We start from the raw sequence: 18,301 nt of genomic DNA, 5'->3' as shown, positions 1-18,301 counted from the left end.
TTCCATTTTTTTCATTCTTTATAATTTGTGTGACTGATTCTTCATGTCTCATTGAGTCATTAGTTTCCATTTGTCCTGTTCTTTCTTCAGTTAGCTTTTGTATCTCTTTTTCCATTTGGTTAATTCTACTTTTGAAAGCACTGTTTTCTTCAGTGGATTTTTTTTTTTTATTTGACCAACAGTATTTTTTAAGAAACTGCCTTCCTTTTCCAAAATGTTGACTGTCTATTGCATACTACTCATTTCTTTTCTCATTTTTTTCTTCTACCTCTTTTATTTATCTTTTATGAGCATGTCCAAGAAGCCTCTTTGGGCTTGAGAACAATTCATATCCCTCATTCTTTGAGATTTCCTCAGTGGACATTTTATCCTTGTCTGATTAGATATTTCGGTCTTCCCTGTCACCATAGTAGCTTTCTAAAGTCAAGGTTCTTTTCTGTTTCTTGCTCATTTTTTCCCTTTTCTTTTGGTAATTCCTCTTTTTTTTAACTGTTTTGTTTGAGCTGTGCTTCTGGGATAAAGGAGGTACTGTCCCAAGCTTCTTGTGAAGCTCTGAGCCTTGGCTTTGAGCACAGAGCCCCTTGTGTTTACAGGAGATAGCTTTGCCTATTCTTTCCAAGAAATAGCCTGATTTCTCAGAGTTTGTCTTCTATGCTAGGACTAGAGGCTGTTCTACTGATCTGCTGCTCTACTGAGCCAGGACTGAAGGTCTCATTTGCTGATTTGCTGTGATTAAGACCCTCTTACTGACTTTCCCAGAGTCTGTCTTCTCACCCTAGTGAGACTGAGTTTTCTGGAAGTTTTTCCAATCTATTTTAAATTGGAGAATGGTTTCATTCCATCAGACTTTGTTCAGAGGCCTGGTTTTTGGGAGAAACTGGCTGAGTTTGAGCAGCTTCCTGACTTCATTTTACCATCTTCTATAGATGGTAGTTCTAATGCTACATCTAAGAGTAGTAGGAAAAGTCATTACATTTCTTTATACTTTAATCACCAAGAGCCTATTAAGCACCTATTTTGTGATGGGTACTATGCTAAGTATCAGAGATACAAAGAAGGTCAAAAGCAATCTTTATTCTCACGAAGATTATAGATAAATGGGGGAAATAACACACAAAAAACTATGTACAAATGAGATCTATACAGAATATAATGTAAGATGTGAAAAATGAAAGGCAAAAAAGACATTAGCACTGGATATATAGATCTGACAATTATCAGAAGAGATGGTAAATACAAGGGTGCGGGTATGGAGGGAAAAGAGAACCAAGATCCAAATAGAATCTTGGAGGATACTCACTGTTAGTAAACATGACCTGGATGAAGACCCAGCAAAGAAAACTGAGAAGAACACTCAAACAAGTAGGAGAAACAGTGTCACTTTACAAAGAAATGTTCCTCAAAACAATGTTGTAACATTGGTAATACAATATTATTATTCCCATCTTTCAAATGAAGGAACTAAGAAAGGAAGACAAGTTAGACAGAGGATCCCCAGGATTTGTATTCCAGTTTTCTTAATCCAGAGATGGTATTCTTTTCATTTCATATATCATGATTCCTCTCAAAGTGTATGACCTCAACATTTTGAGTCTACCAAACCCACAAATTGGTCCTCTTCAAAAAAGGACACACATAAACAACAGCAATAATAATAATGACTGGCAGCCAGTGGAGCACATCCAACTCTAATTGAAGCAAATTTCTCTAACTCCTTATTGGTTCTTTTCTACCTTTCACACACTAAATGAGATGAAAGCACCTAAAATTTATATATGAAATAAAAGTGGGCATGCGAAAACTTTAGTCAACAAAGTAAGTTTCCAAAATTGTTTCTGGAAGGCAAAGAACAAAGGGGATGGCAAATCTAAATTTTTCATGTGAATTCAAAAACAGGTTAGGGTCACTCATAATCCAACAGTTTAAAAAAGTACAGAAACTCAGTGTCAGCTAGAGTATTCAAGCTGAGATATTTTTTAAACCTCTTAAGCATGAAATATTTACTAAATGAGAAGGCAAATGCAATAATAATTATAATAGAACATTAGCTCAACAGAAGGCAAAAGCAGAAATATTGGAAGTATAACATTCCACTTAGAAACCTGAGCCACACTCTCCACCCCCATCATGCCCAATATCCTTGGAGGAAAGTAATGACCTAGTAAGGGGGCATATGAGTAATAAAATCTATGTATTCAGGGTATTTAAAACTCTAGATTGCATGCCTATATACTAGTGATCTCTTTCAGAGAAAAATGTTAAGCCACTTGATATACACAAGTCACTATTCTTGGATCCAGTTATTGAGAATTTGGCTGGAAAAGCTCTTTTCCAAATTTGATTGTAAAAGAGTTAGAGTGGAGCAGCTATTTGATCTAGTGGATAGAGCAGCAGCCCTGATGTCAGGAGAACCTGAGTTCAATTCTGGTCTTAGACACTTAACATGTCCTAGCTGTATGACGCTGGGCAAGTTACTTAACCCCAATTGCTTCAGCAAAACTAAATAAATAAAAATAAAAAAGGGTTGGAGTGCTGTGTTTTTAAGATGGTAAATGACATACAGAGAAAGAAAAATAGCATTTATTAAGTGCCTACTGTATCTCAGTTTATAAATATTATCTCATTTGAATCTCACAGCAACCCTGAGAGGTAGGAACTATTATGCCCATTTTATAATTGAGTAGACTGAAGCAGACAAATATGAAGTCGGAGGTTACATAGCTAGTAGGTGTCTAAGGTAATATGCAAAATCAGGGTATAAGAGCTAAGGAAAAGGAGGTGGAGACTTCTAAGTTGGGTACATCCAGAGTTAATTCATAAAAAGGAGATACTATTTTAACTGTAAAAAACTCAAAATTATGAGTAGAGTACAAGTTCATTTATAAATTGGGAAAGAACTGGATAAATAATATCATTTCAAGAACATAAGCATATGTCCATGTATACATATGCACAAACTTATGCACATAGATACCCTGTCCCAAGGAGTGGGAATGGTCTGCCTAAGCAGCAAATTCATAGTTTCAGAGATAATCTTCTTATAACCTATCAACCAGCCATTATCCTTCCTAAATATGTGTATGTATATAACCCTACTATTCCTATTTTCTCTAGTCCCTTGAGTTTAGGAAGAGATATGCTAAGACTTCCTAAAAAGATACTACTATTTCATTTATTTGTAATTTAGACACAATTTTAATATACAAGCAGAACATGAAATAATTGCTATAAAATGTTTGGGACAGTATCTGAGTCTTCATACGCTATTGATATAAGTGAAATTTTAAGATTTTCTTGAAAACTAAAATGAAACACATTTGGGAAAGTTGGTAAAATGTCTATTTTCAACATAACTGCTCTTCCCCAAACCTCAACAGGTTTCAAAAATATTTTTTTACTCACCAATCCATAATAAATATCTTATTTGACTCACTTAATCAAAATTTATTAAACACATTATATACTAGCAGTTTTCTAAACCCTGGATAAACAAAAACAATAATGAAATAATCTACTGTTAAGGAGTATACATTCTAACAGAAAGACAACATGTACATGTAAAGGCTAGACAAATTATTTGGAAAATAATACAAGATAATTTAGAGGATGAGGTATTAGAAGCTTTGGGAAACTGGGAAAGAGCTATTAAGAAACTATGGGAAGATAAAGAAGCAGTGCATTCCAGGCATAGGGGACAGGCTATACAAAGTTCAAGAGATGAGAATGAACCTGTTCTCCCTTTTCCACCTACCATCATTGACTCCTCAATTCCTTATATAATTAGACCTTTATCATGTTGATATACTAGGCAGTAAGACTATTCCACAGCCACTCAAGATCAAGTCTGTGATCAGCATTGTCAGTAGTGAAAGTAAACCATATACAAGTTGGACAACTGAGTCTGAAGAAACAACTTAGTTCAACCACAACATTTTTCAATGGTCTGAAACTGAGTTGCTTCATGCTAATTTCTTTTTTGTCCCCTCCCCAAATATCTGGGCCAAAATTTTTCTTCATCGTGCCCAATATATTCATTATTTCAGGAGATGTGTGAAAACACACACACACACACACACACACACACACATGCCATAATAAGATGAAAAGAGAAAGATTCCTTTCTCAACCCCTAGGTAGACTTATAAATTAATGCCTGAAGAGAGACATTAAAATAAACTGTCTCTTTTAACATTTAAAACTATAAATGTTATTACTAGTCATAAAAGTATTCGATTCATTTGGAAATCTGACCATACTATTTGACTGGAATTTTTCCACAGTAATAACAAAATGAAATAAAACATAAATGACATATAAAATGTTAATTACTCACTTTTGATTATGTAAATTTCTCTATGAAATTGCCTTTATATTGGCTTTCAATGATCTTTTCGGTCCCCCTTTATGAACTATATAATTATCTAAGGAATATGTAATGACCACCTCCTTAATTTGTCTGCCAAAATAAATGACTTTAGGCATAAGAAATTTCCCAAATGAACTTCATAAAATAAAAATAAGTTGGGTTTTTTTTTTTTTTTTACAAAAATCCATTGCACAAAAGCTATTTTAGGATATGCATTCAATGCTTTGTTGAAAATTCGTATCATAAGAACTTATTACTTACTTCCACTGCATAGTGAAGGACTGATGATCCAGGATGCAATGACAGGTTCTCAAGAGGCTTAATTTGAGGCTTTTCCCATCCAAAATTCAAAGACCATTCTACTGTCAACATGTGATCCGTGAAAACAGTCCCAAACACAAGATTATTTGGGTCTGGTTTTTCTTTTAAAATGGTGGCTGGTGTAATGATTAGATCTTTAGCCTAAAAGAAAAATAAAAGATTTGGGTTTTTAGCATCATAACCATTTAATAGTATTAGCTGAAAAAATCCATTAGATGTGTATCTAGTCTTAGCAAATTTGATATTTTAAAAAATAGAGTTTACTGAGCAATAAAACAAATATGTAACTAATGCAATATAAATGCATTTGTGTGAATAGATTTATATAAAGTTCTACTTCAGTTTATCATCATAGGATAAAAATCTATTCCAGAAGAGTATAAATTGTGGGTAGCAAAACAAAGTTTATCCAATATTTGATGATTTTTAATCCATAACAGAGAAGGGATGCAGTCTGTATCACTTAAAGAGGCACCACACCAATAAAATCATGGCTATTGAGTAAAATACTAAGAAAAAACTGAGTCTCCTTTCTGAGGACAAGATAAGTACATAGAGGCTTAGGTCAATACTTAGGGACTAATTATTTGGCCATTGCAACCCAAGAAACAAAGTTCACCATCAAATGATCCTGAACTAGATGCCTCTCTCATTATTTCTATCATGACAGTGATAAAATGGTAGAAAGGGGAACAGAATCCTAAGAATTATATAGGTTTTTTAAAAACTCCTTTCTAAAAGTTGATTTAAAAAGACAAAATGATAAAAGAGAAAAAATGAAAAAAAAATTGCAAAACAAAATAATACAAAGCAAAAGAGAACATGGTCATGTGCCCAGCAGAACATTAGGAAGTATTCCAAGTATATAACAACAAATTACCAGGTCAAAAATATGTATATATATACACACACACACAAACAGATATATGTGTTTATATATATATATATATATATATATATATATATATATATATATATATATATATATATAAATAGAAGAAATTATATTCATAAATGTCCATTTTTTCTTTACTTCCTTGCAAATTGTTCTTTTGTTCTCTGTTGCATACTATTTTTACTTTATTCTTTTTTCCCTTTTCATCCTTCCTACTGTCCCCAAGCAGGCTATAGTTAAGAAAGAATATATTTACATAAACATATGTAGACATATATACATACACATATATACATTCATATAATCACCTCCCACCTACACACTCACATCTATTCTATCCCTGATGATCTCTACTTTAATTCTGTTCCTTAACATGCCTTGCTATTACTTAACCTTTCTTCACCCATGGATACCTCCCTTGAATTCTTCCCTCACTCTTTGTTTCCCAATTCACTCATCTTTCCCCCTTTATTTCTTTATAGATTTTGGAGAGTGCTATATTCTTCATGGCATATATGTTGTGTTGCCTATTGAATCCATTCCTGATATGAGTAGGTTTTCAGAACTATGAGCCCTTCTCCCCTCTCTAATACCTCTATATTCATTCTTCTTCTGTGCCTCATTTGTATAAGATTACTATTTTTGCCCTAACTCTGCCTCAATCTTTCTTTTGAATGATCCTTTTGTTGATGTTAATCTTAAACATATGGCATACATTTCTCATGTGAAAATAAATAAATAATTTGTCCATGTTGAGTTCTTTGAAATTGAACTTTTATATTGACTCTTATATGTTAAATTTTCTATTAAATTCAGGTTCAATTCATATAAAGTCCTGAAAATCCATAAGTCTGTTGAATGTCCATTTTTTCTCATTCAATATGATAGATAATTTTGCAGAATATGATATTTTTGGCCACAGACCTAATTCTTTTGATTATAGGTATGATTCCAGGATCTATGGTCTTTCATTGTGGCTGTTGATAAGTTCTTAGCAATTTTAATTGTAGCTCCAATATATTTGAATTGTTTTTTTTTTCCTTATTCTCTTTAGGTTCTATCATTCCAGGGACAATTTTCTTAGATTATTTCTTGTATTATTATGTTAAAGTTCTTTTTTTGGTTACAACTTTCAGGCAGCCCAATTATTCTTCCAAGGCACATTTTCTCTTCTTGATCTGCTCTCCAGATCAAGGTGTTTCACATTTTGTTCTATTTTTTCATTGTTTATAATCTGTTTTGCTGTTTCTTGGTCTCTCACATCTTTACTGGCTTCCCCTTACCCAATTCTAATGTTCAAAGAGTTATTTGCATCTTTAAGACTGTATCTCCTTTGCTAATTGATTAGCTTTTCTGTAATCTTTTTCTAGGATTTTTTAGTTTTTCCTCAATGTCTCTCGTTTTATTTTTAAATTCTTTTATGAGTTCCTCTATAAATTCTCTCTAGGCTCTCTAGGAGCCATTTCATGTGACTCTTTGCATAGAAGCTTTTTTTTGTTGTTTGTTTTTTTGTTTTTGTTTTTTTTTTTTTGTTTCAGTGTCCTCCTCTAAAGATGAACCCCCATCCTCCCTATTGCCACAATAAGTTTCTATGATGGGGTTCTTTTGTCTTTGCCAGTTCCTTTTTTTTTTTTCAAATAAGAGGTATTAGTGTACACATCTAATCATAGAGTGGGATGGATGATGCTTCAATCTTCCCTTCAGCTATCCCCACAGACTGGAACTCCAACTCAAGAGCTTCCACCTTAAGCAAGCGCCTGTAGCTAGCAGCATCGCTGCCCTACTGTCTCAGCACTTATGATTGTGCTGGTTCCTTCCAGACCAGAGCTGGGTTTCTGCAGCACAGCTGGGATTGGTATTCCAGATCAGCCCAGGTACCTGTAATCTTACAGACTCAGACCCTGACTCCACAAACAGTCCAGGAGGTGAAAATCTCTGTGATTTCAGCTGAGGCTCATCCAAACCCAGCTAGCCCAAAGACTCCCCATTATATGTTTCTGCAGAGATACCTTGGAGGTTTTTGCACTTCACATGAATTAATCTTTGCCCAAGGTCATAGTAGGACTCCTCCTGTTTTGCCCAAGTTTTCTTGATTTTTCACCAGTCTATGTTTCCCTGAGGCACATATTTGTTCTATTTGTGGGGGAAATCTGGAGAGCTTGAAATTTATCAAACTACTCTATCATCTTCCCAGAATACTCTCCAATTACATAGTTTTTAAGACTATAAATTTATATAAATGTGAAAATGTGAAATTTAAATCTAATTAATTTAATTTAAACATTAAATTTAAGTTTAAATATGAAATCTTTGTCCAGAAAGAGTGCATATTATTAGAGAAACTAAGTACTTTTAAGTTCTCATTGGGAGGAAAAGTTAGGAAGGAAGGAAATGGGCATTTTGCCTTCTAGATGCCAAGCACTATACTAAGAATTTAAAAATATTATTTCACTTAATCATCACAACAATCCCATTTTCAGTTAAGTAAGACAGAGGAAAAACTCTATTCACTGAGCAACTTAGATGCTAATAAAAATTGTTGAACGAAGGAAATTGAAGCTAAATGGAAAGGTGTAAATTCTACTTGCACAGGCAAATAAAGGAGTTGGTAGAGTTAATTTTGTCACAAGCAACAAGAAACATTGTTTCATGGCCCAGTTGGTCATCTTGAATTATAGTGCTCATGATAAGTATTTTTTAAGACCTCCATGAAATTACAAGACTATGCAATTATCTGTTGCAGAAGATAAAGATGTGAAGAAATGCTGGGAAGAACTTGATTAGACCCTCCAAACTAAATTGATCAGCCAATAACTTATTTAGCATCTTTATTTTGGCACTAAGGTAGATTGTAGAGGGCTAAAACTCCAAAAAGGTATGCTTGAACTGAGCACTTAAGGCTTATTACTTATTCGAAGAGAGACAATGACTCTATCAGCATATGTTTGGATAAATGGCTCTTCGCACCATTGGTGATTGCTGAATGTGTGGTGTTAAGATAATCATAGGCAAGGATTGGAGAGCAGAGGTAGAGGGGCCAGAGAGGCACTTGCTGACAGGATGAGGAGAAGTTGGTGACTCCAGACTCCGGAATCCAGGATTCTGCTTACCTGCCTCTTTCACTTCTCCCCCTAAAGACCAAAGACTTTGATTTGTCCTGTCTCTGGCTGATGCTGAAGCCCTCCAGAGAGCTAGCACATACTATACGGTAGACTAAGGGAAGACAAAAGTTAAACACATCCTGTCCCTAAGGAGTTTCCATTCTATCACTGGAGAAAGGACATTCAAATACAAGTACACAGTCTACACAAAGTACATACAAGGTAATTTTGAAAGAAGCACTAGCAGCTCAAGTTAGGAAAGGTTACATGTAGGTAGTTACAATTGGGATACACTTTGAAAATAACTAGAAATTCCAAGATACAGATTGGAGGAGAGAATATATTACAGGCTTGGGACCTTGAAGATCAATTATTAATATCTTTATTTGCAATTCAGAATTCTCCAAAATCTAGCCCCTTATCAACAATCCTCCACAAATTCTACTGCATATTCCAACAACACTGCTACAGGGGAAAGAGAGCCAGCCCACTCCTGAGGAGTCACTTGTGAAAAGGGTACACAGGAGAATGTTCATCTCCAGAGGATTCACCTAGTTTGTTATTTATCTCCTTTATTTTATACTCCTAGAACCTAGGACAGGTAGGTCCTTGATTAATGTTTAATGAATTGGTTTGGATTGGGTTTGAGAGAATTGGAATGTTCTACCAAAAAAAAAAAAAAAAAGCTTTGAATACCGTTAACTCCCTGCTTTTCACCTCAGCAGGGGTCAACTGGTTTCTTACCTTCCCCAGGTCTTTGGAAGTCTTTGGCTCTAATTATCTCAATTAAAGAGCTACCTCTTTAGAGGTTCCCTACAGAACACCTGAGTCATTCAGGTATGCAGCAGTAGGTCTTTATTCTATCACTTTACATAGCATTCCATATACATAGTTATGCCATATAAATATATATATATATATATATAGCTCCTAATGATTGTATTAATTTCTTCTTCATTGGAAATGAATTCATTTCTGCTACTGATTATTTGGTTTTCTTCTTTCTTTTTTTTAATCAAATGAACAAGTGCTCTATTTATTATATTTATTTATTATATTTTTGATAAAAGTTTTATTAATTCAATAGCTATCTTTCAATTTATCCATCTTTCCTTTGTTTTTCAAGATTTCCAATTTGATGTTTTATTGAAAATTTTTTATTTATTCTTTTTCTAGTTTTTTTTAGTTGTGTGCCCAATTCCCTTATCTACTCTTTCTCAATTTTATTTGTGTAAGCATTTAAAATATAAATTCCCCCCTTATATACTGCTTTGTCTGCATCCTATAAATTTTGGTATGTAGTTTCATCATTCTCTTTAAATGATTTGTTTTTTGATTCATACATTTTTAGGATGGATTATTTAGTTTCCAATAAATTTTAATCTGCTTCCATCTCCTTTATTGAATAATTTGATTGCATTATGTTATGAAAAGATGCATTTACTATTTCTGCTTTTCTGCATTTGATTTGAGGATTTTATGTTCCAATACATAGTCAAATTTTGTTTAGGTACTGTGTATCACAGAGCAAAAGTTCTATTGGATATGTTATTTTTGCTTGTAATTCTAGCTACTTTGCCTTCTGGAGTATCATATTCCAAGAACTTGAATTCCTTAATATAGAAAGTGTTAAATTTTGTTGCTATCCTGACTGTGGCTACATAATATTAAAATTATTTTTTTCTGATTGCTTGAAATATTTTTCCTGAACTGGGAGCTCTGGAAATTAGCTATAATATTCCTGGGAGTTTTCATTTGGAGATCTCTGCCAGGAGCTAATTTATTAATTCATTCAATTTATATTTTACCCTCTGGTTCTAGAATGTCAGGGCAGTTTTCCTTGATAATTTCTTGAAAAAAAATTTCTTTTTTAAACATGTCTTTAAGGTAGTCCAACAATTGTTAAATTATCTTCCCTAAATCTATTTTCTAAATCAATTGTTTTTCATGCTTCTGGGTTGTTTTTTTTCTTAGATTTTATAGAACTGTTTTGTTTTGTTTTTGTTTGTTTTTGATTTGCTTTTTTTTTTTTTTTTTTTTGCTATCTCAGGGAATCATTAGTTTTCAATGACCTGATTCTAATTTTTAAGGAATCTTTTTCAATGACCTTTTGTATCTTTTCCATTTTGCCAATTTGCTTTTTTTTTTATTAAAACTGTTTATTGACAAAACATATGGATGAGTAATTTTTCAACACTAACCCTTACAAAACCTTGTGTTCCAAATTTTCCCCTCCTTTCCCCCACCTTCTCCTCTAGATGGCAGGTAATCCAATACATATTAAATATGTTAAAATATATGTTAAATCCAATATATATATATATATATATATATATATATATATATATATATATATATATATATATATATACACACATATTTATACAGTTATCTTGCTGCACAAGAAAAATCAGCTCAAGAAGGAAAAAAAATTGAGAAAGAAAACAAAATGCAAGCAAATAACAACATAAAGAGTGAAAATTCTATTTTGTGGTCCACACTCAGTTCTCACAGTTTTCTCTCCTGGTGTAAATGGCTCTCTTCATCACAAGATTATTGAAACTGATCTGAATCATCTTATTGTTGGAAAGAGCCATGTCTATCAGAATTTATCATTGCATAATCTTGTTGTTGCCATGTACAATGATCTCCTGTTTCTGCTCATTTCATTTAGCATCAGTTCATGTAAGTCTCCCCAAGCCTCTCTAAAAATCATTCTGCTGATTGTTTCTTATAGAACAATAATATTCCATAGCATTCATATACCATAACTTATTCAGCCATTCTCCAATTGATGGGCATCCACTGAATTTCCAGTTTCTTGTCACTACCAAAGGGGCTGCCACAAACATTTTTTTGCACTTTTGGGTCCCCTTCCCTCCTTTAAGATCTCTTTGGGATATGAGTCCAGGAGAAACACTGCTGGATCAAAGGGTAATACACAGTTTTTAAATTTGCTTTTTAAAGAGTTCTCTTCATAGGATTTTTGTGCTTCTTTTGTTATGTAGTTATTCTGTTTTTTTTTTTTTTAGATATTATATTTGTCAGTACTTTTTATGCCACCTTCACCAAACTAGTGACTATTTTTCACTCATTTCTCTCTCTCTTTTTCACAAATTTTCCTCTATCTCTCATTTTTATTTTTAAAGTCTTTTTTTGAGTTCTTTCAAGACTTCTTTTTTGGTCTGGAGACCACTTGCCATTTTCTTTGAGATTTTGCATGTAACTGTTTTGACTTTGTTGTCTTCTCAATTTCTACTTTGATTTTCCCCATTACCACAATAACTCTTTTTGTTGCTTGCTCATTTTTCCAGTCTACTTTTTAAAAAAAATTTGTCTTAAAGCTGGGCTCTGCCCCTTGGTAAAGTGGGCACTGTCCCAAGCTTCAGTTTTTTGTGCTGCTGAGGGTCTTACAAATCCTCATTTCTTTTCCCATTTTTTCCTCTACCACTCTTATCTTTCTCTTTAACTCTTCCAGGAATTCTTGCTGGGCTTGGGTCCAATTATCATTTTTTTCTTTGAGACTTTGTAGCTCTTTTCACATTGTTGTCTTCTTCTGAGTTTGTGTGTTAGTATTCTCTGCCACTGTAGTAGCTTTTTATTGTTAAGTTCTTGATGCTTGTTAATTGCCCAGTCTTTTTCTTGACTGAACCTGAAAAATGGGCCTTTGCTCATATACAAGAGGGAAGATACTATTCCAAACTTCAGGCTTTTTCATGCTGCTCTTTTCAGAGTAGTTTTAGAAGTCTACAATTTCTGCTTCCAAAGTTGTGTGACCTGGGGAGAAGTATGATCACTGCTCTCTTTGGTCTTTATGTAGGAAGTTCCCTGTAACCACAAGTCCTAGAGCTCCTCTTTGCCTCATAACTGAAATCAAGTCCCATGTCCTCCTTCATATGAAAGCGCTAGAGTTTTTCTCTGCCTTAGTACTGCAACCAGGGGACCCTGCTCCCTTGTGACTTACCACAAGTCTTCTTCTTGGTATGAAAATGCAATCCTGAACCATATATGAGTCATATAAATGCAAGTTTGTATCTAGTGCCAGCAAAATTTCCCCTGAATCCACTTTCTGACAAGTTTTACAAGCCCCTTATTTTTCCTGGGCTGAGAGTTCCTACAACTGCTGCTGATGCTCTTTCAGATGCCTCCAAGGCCCAACACTGGTGCTACAAGTCCTGACCTCAGTGTTATGGACCTCCCCTGTCAATTTCCTAAATTTTCTAATGAGGGAAAATGTTCACTCTGACTTTGTTGACACATCTACTCAAAGTTTGATTTTTAAGCATTTTTAACATTTTTTTTTTTTTTATGTAGGGAAATATTGAGAGAATTAAACTGGATTGCTGTCCCTCTAATCTACCATCTTGGCTCCTATTCTCTACTTTGTTTTCATTACACAATGGAATGTTGCCTTTGTTTCTAAAAGTTCACAGTCATCATTTAGTACTAAAAGGATTATGTTGTCAAAGCACTGCAGATCACAGCAAGTGATTCTATAGAACAGTATAATAGTTTTTTGCTACAAAAATATCTTTCTGAAAAGATCAGGCCTATATCTTCATTCTTTGTATGTATGTATGTATCACATAATTTCTTAACTACTTATTCAAAATCTCAGGCAATGTCCAGAATGCAGTAGTTTCAATTTTCTTCAGCGATTTTAAATTAAATGCAAATTATCTCAGATAGGCATCATGGATAAAGTAATTGATGGTAACAAGTATTAGGAAGCCCTGAATTCAAGGTCTTTCTCTATAACATATTCTAGCAGTGGAACCATGAAAGAGGCACCTGTTAATCCTACAAAGTGAGGAGTTGCATCAGAAGCGAAATGATCCTGCCCCAAGAAGTATTCTCCATACCAATAAAACTGCAAAACTGTACTCATGCAAATGAATAAACACTACATAGATATTTCTAATGGCAGTCCTTTGAAATGTACTTATATTCATTTTAAAGTGCATTTTTCTAATCATAAAACTGGCACTTGTAAAGTTGACAATGTCAACTGATGAAATTGATACAAATGCAAAAATGACTAGCAATGTGTATATATTCAGCTTCATGTAATATCACGGTGTCTACTATAATTTTAATTCACATGAAAGTGACTAAGATTTAATCCCCATATTCATCCAATACTTGACGTTTGAATGAATATAAATGACAAATAGAACAGTGTAAGATTCAGTCTAGATCTAAGGGAGGATTTTGTGCTGAAAATCCCTATTCACTTCACATTTAATACAAGTCAGTGAACTTCAACTTGCTAACAATAAAAATGTCTTCAGACCAATTATAAAGTGAAATAGATTTGAAAAGGTGTTCAAGGAAAAAAAGGCCTATATTTTTATAGTCAAGAAGGTATTCCTGTAGTTATCAATGTTAGAGAGAAACAAAAACTCTAATGATGATTCAATACATAATGAGCTATGCAATATCCCTCAGGGAAAAAATGAAATATGATAAAGACTATGTTGACCTGAGACATATATTTGCTAGTAAGCTACATAATAATAACAATACCCTATTATATAATACCTGTCTGCATTTTGATTTATTAACATATTTTTAAAGAATCATTATTCTTTATTAACTCCTCTCAAACATTTTTATTCCAATTTATTTCTCACCTAGAAATTTAGTTTATAAATGTGTGTGTACATATACATACAGACACATAGATATACTATATTTTAAAATATATGGTTTGCATTTCCATAAAAGTCTAATTTCCTCTTACCAACAGGTCAGTTTGATATTCCTAATAAAGATACTCTAAATTATTAAGGTAATAAGCATTTATTTTTTCTCCTTCCATTTCCCTTCAATACTTTACTATTATAAATCTCATCAGACCTCACAATGACATTTGATGGTAACCACTGATCCATTTTTGGGGGCCCTGATTTGCTCAAAATAAACGTAAATAGCAATTGTTTCTGTTTTGGTCAGAAACCCTGAGGAACTTTTCCTCCCAGGATGATCTTTTTTTTTTTTTTTTTCTCTTGCCTCATTTCTTATGTAGCCTCAATCACTGATTAAGCATTGCTTCAGTTAAACTGAGATCTGTTAAAGACCTTAAATTAAAAAGGCCAAAACCTCCTACTACATCTAGAGTCATCTCAAATTATCCTAATCTATAATTTTGCCACTGAACTCACATGGCTCCAGAGGAAAAAGTGAGGCTGGTGACTTTGCACAGCTTTCACCCACTTGAATCCAATTTATTTGCATATTATAGTATCATTTCCTTGATGTCATGGTTCTCTTTAAAAATGAAAGAATAACAACTGAAAGTATTTGCTATTTCAGTCCTTCAGTAACAACTGAAAGTATTTGCTATTTGAGTCCTTCAGTGGATTTACCATCTTATACATGTCCATTTTTCTTTCATGAATGTACTTTGCAACCAATCCATGACTTCTCTGCAATAATACTCCATGTATTATCAATCAAGCAATCAATAAGTATTTATAAAAACTCTACTACACTGAGGCCAGATACCAATTAAAGAATGAAAAAATATTTTTTTCAATAAGGAAATTCTTTCTAATGAAGGAAACAGAAGAAAGGAGGGAATTTGGGAAGAAGAAAGGGAGAGAGGAAGAGGGGAAAGAGAAAAGGGGGAAATAAAGGAATTAATTTTATTTGTGTGTAAACAAATATATTTATAGAATGTGAATAAATGCAAAATACAGCTGGGTGCTATAGGAGGCAACAGGCTATCACTGAGATGGAACAGAAAAGATTTTATACTGAAAATGATTTTTGAGTTACACCTTATAGGAATAGAGGAACTGTGCGTTAGATTTAAGAAGGGAGTACATTTCAGGCACATGGTACAGCCAGTGCAATGCACAGAGATATTGTTGTGAGAAACAAAGATCATGCTAGATTGACTAGATCCCAGAATACTGGTGGAAGATTAATGTCCAATGACCTGTAAAGTTAGAATAGAACCAGGTTGTGTTTGGTTTTAAAAGCTAAGCAGAGATTAGCCATAGCAATAAGAGAAGAAATAGAAATTGAAGTAATTAGAATAGGCAATAAAGAAACAAATCTATCACTCTGAATATGATATGATAGTATACTTAGAGAACCATAAAGAATCAACAAAAACTCCTTGAAATATTTAACAGCTTTTGCAGAGTTGCAGAATATAAGATAGACCCATAAATTATCAGTATTTCTTTATATGATCAACAAAGCTCAGTAACAAGAGGTTTAAAATAACTGTAAAAAATATATAATACTTGGCAGTTTACTTCAGGATTTATGAACAGAATTAACAAAACACTTTTCATACAATTAAAGTATGCAGATCTAAACAATCTGAAAAATGCCTATTGCTCAAGGATAGGTCAAGCAAATACAATAAAAATGACAATTCTGCCAAAACTAAATTATTTATTCAATGCTATACCAATCAAGCTAACAAAAAAAATTATTTAACAGAACTAAAAAAATCAGAGCACAATTGATCTAGAAGAACAAACAGTTAAGAGTATCAAAGAAATTATTTTTTTCAAATGCCAAGGAATGTGACCTAGTAATAAATACCAAATATGTGTGTATGTTATTAGCAGATCTCTAAATATATAGCAGAAATTATCCAAATTATCTCATAATGGCTAAGAAATAGAATGGTAGGTCAATGGAATAGAGTAGGTACACGGGATATAGTCAATGACCACAGAATCTAGCATTTCATAACCCAAAGAATTATTTGGGTTAAGAACTCACTATTTGAAAAAAAATTGCTATGAAAACTGGAAAATAATAGAATACAAGGTAGATATAAATTATCATCTTACACCAAATACCAAGATAAGATAAAAATGGGCAAGTAATTTAGACATAAAGCGTGACACCATAAACAAAATAGAAGAGCAAGAATATATTACCTATCAGATACATGGAGAGGGAAAGAATTTATGGCTAAATAATGCATAGAGAGCATTATGAAATGTAAAACAATCATTTTGATTTTTATTAAATTTTAAAACTTCTACACAAACAAAACCAATGCAACCAAGATCAGAAAGAAAACAGAAACCTGGGAAAGACTCTTCAAAGCAAGTATCTCTGAAAAAAAGCCTCCTTTCTTAAATATATAGATAGCTGAGTCAAATTTATAAGAACATAAGCCATTTCCCAAATAATAAATTATCAAGATATGAACAGATAGTTCCCAGATGAAGAAATCAGAGCCATCTATAGGATATGAAGTACTGTAAATCACTTTTGATTAGAGAAATGCAAATTAAACCAATTCTGGGATACTACCTCACAGCTATCAGATATGCTAATAGGGCAAAAAAGGAAAGTGATAAATTTTGGGAAAGTTGTAGGAAAACTGGAACACTAATGCACTGTTGGTAGAATTGTGGACTGATCCAAACATTCTGGAGAGAAATTGGGAACTATGCCCAGAGGACAACCCAACTGTTACCCTTTGATCCAGCAATAACACTACTAGGTTTGTATCTCAAAGAGTTCATAAAAAAAAGAAAAGAAAAGGACCTACATATGCAAATACATATACATATATATATATATATATGTATATATATGTGTATATATATATATATATATATATATATATATATATATATATATATATATATATATATATATATACACACATATATGTATGTATCAGCTCTTTTCATGGTGGCAAAATACTGGAAATTGAGGAGATTCCCACCGATTGAGTAATGTCTAAACAAGTTACAGTATATAATACAATGAAACATCATTATGCAATAAGGAAAAGTAAACAGGCAGATTTCAAAAAAACTTGCAAAGACTTGTAGAAGCCATTACAAAGTAAAATGAGCAACCAGGAGAATATTGTACATAGTATCAGCAACATTGTGTGATGATCAACTATGAATAAGAGCTCTTTTCAGATCATAATGATCTAAGACAAGTGCAAAGGACTCACATAGAAAAATGCTGTCTACATTCAGATAAAGAACTGATGGATTGTAAATGCTTTAATCAAAGTATATTATTTTACTTACTTTACTCTTTTTCATAGTTTTTTTTTTCCTTTTCATCTGTTTTTTCTTTCACAACTGTCATGAATATGTAAATATATTTTACAAAATAGCACATGTTTAACTTTTATCATATTGCCAACCATTTAAAAAAAAAAAGGATGGAATGTGGGGAATAAAATTGGAATTTAAAATCTTATAAAAATTAATGCTAAAAATTATCTTGACATGTAATTGGGGACAAATAAAATACTATTAAGGGGAGAAGCTAAAGAGAAGAATTTATATCTTACCTTTGAGGCAACAGGATATCCTTGGAATTGACTAAACAGAAAATATCATGGTCAAAAAGTACTTAAAGATTTTCTAAGATAAACAAAAATGATAAGAGTTGGGATGAGGAAACCATTTGAAAGAATGTGACAGTAATCAAAGTGAGAGCTAACTGTGGCTAAATAGAAAAAATGGGTTAGAAGTGAAAGATATTATAAAAGCATAAACAGTAAAATTTGGTAATTATTGCTTATGAGGCACACAGAAATAGAGGGAGCTAAAATTCAAATAAGGTCTTCTAAATGCAAGTCTAATATTCTTTACACTATGGAATAACACC

At 32.9% G+C, this 18,301-nt stretch overlaps 1 protein-coding gene across 3 annotated transcripts in view; it reads right to left on the bottom strand.

Annotated features, from left to right (window-relative positions):
- The window catches only part of BCAT1 (branched chain amino acid transaminase 1), a 97,005-nt gene that overhangs the window by 61,817 nt on the left and 16,887 nt on the right, over nucleotides 1-18,301 (bottom strand). For all 3 annotated transcript variants that reach the window (XM_074268829.1, XM_074268828.1, XM_074268830.1), the window contains exon 3: nucleotides 4,628-4,828. In XM_074268829.1, coding sequence (XP_074124930.1) covers nucleotides 4,628-4,828 — 201 coding nt within the window. The remainder of the gene's footprint in view (nucleotides 1-4,627; nucleotides 4,829-18,301) is intronic.

This window comes from Sminthopsis crassicaudata, chromosome 5 (genome assembly GCF_048593235.1).
Source record: "Sminthopsis crassicaudata isolate SCR6 chromosome 5, ASM4859323v1, whole genome shotgun sequence".
NCBI classification, from domain to species: Eukaryota; Metazoa; Chordata; class Mammalia; order Dasyuromorphia; family Dasyuridae; genus Sminthopsis; species Sminthopsis crassicaudata.
Note: the sequence above shows the minus strand (reverse complement) of the source record. Positions and strands in the feature narration are given on the sequence as shown.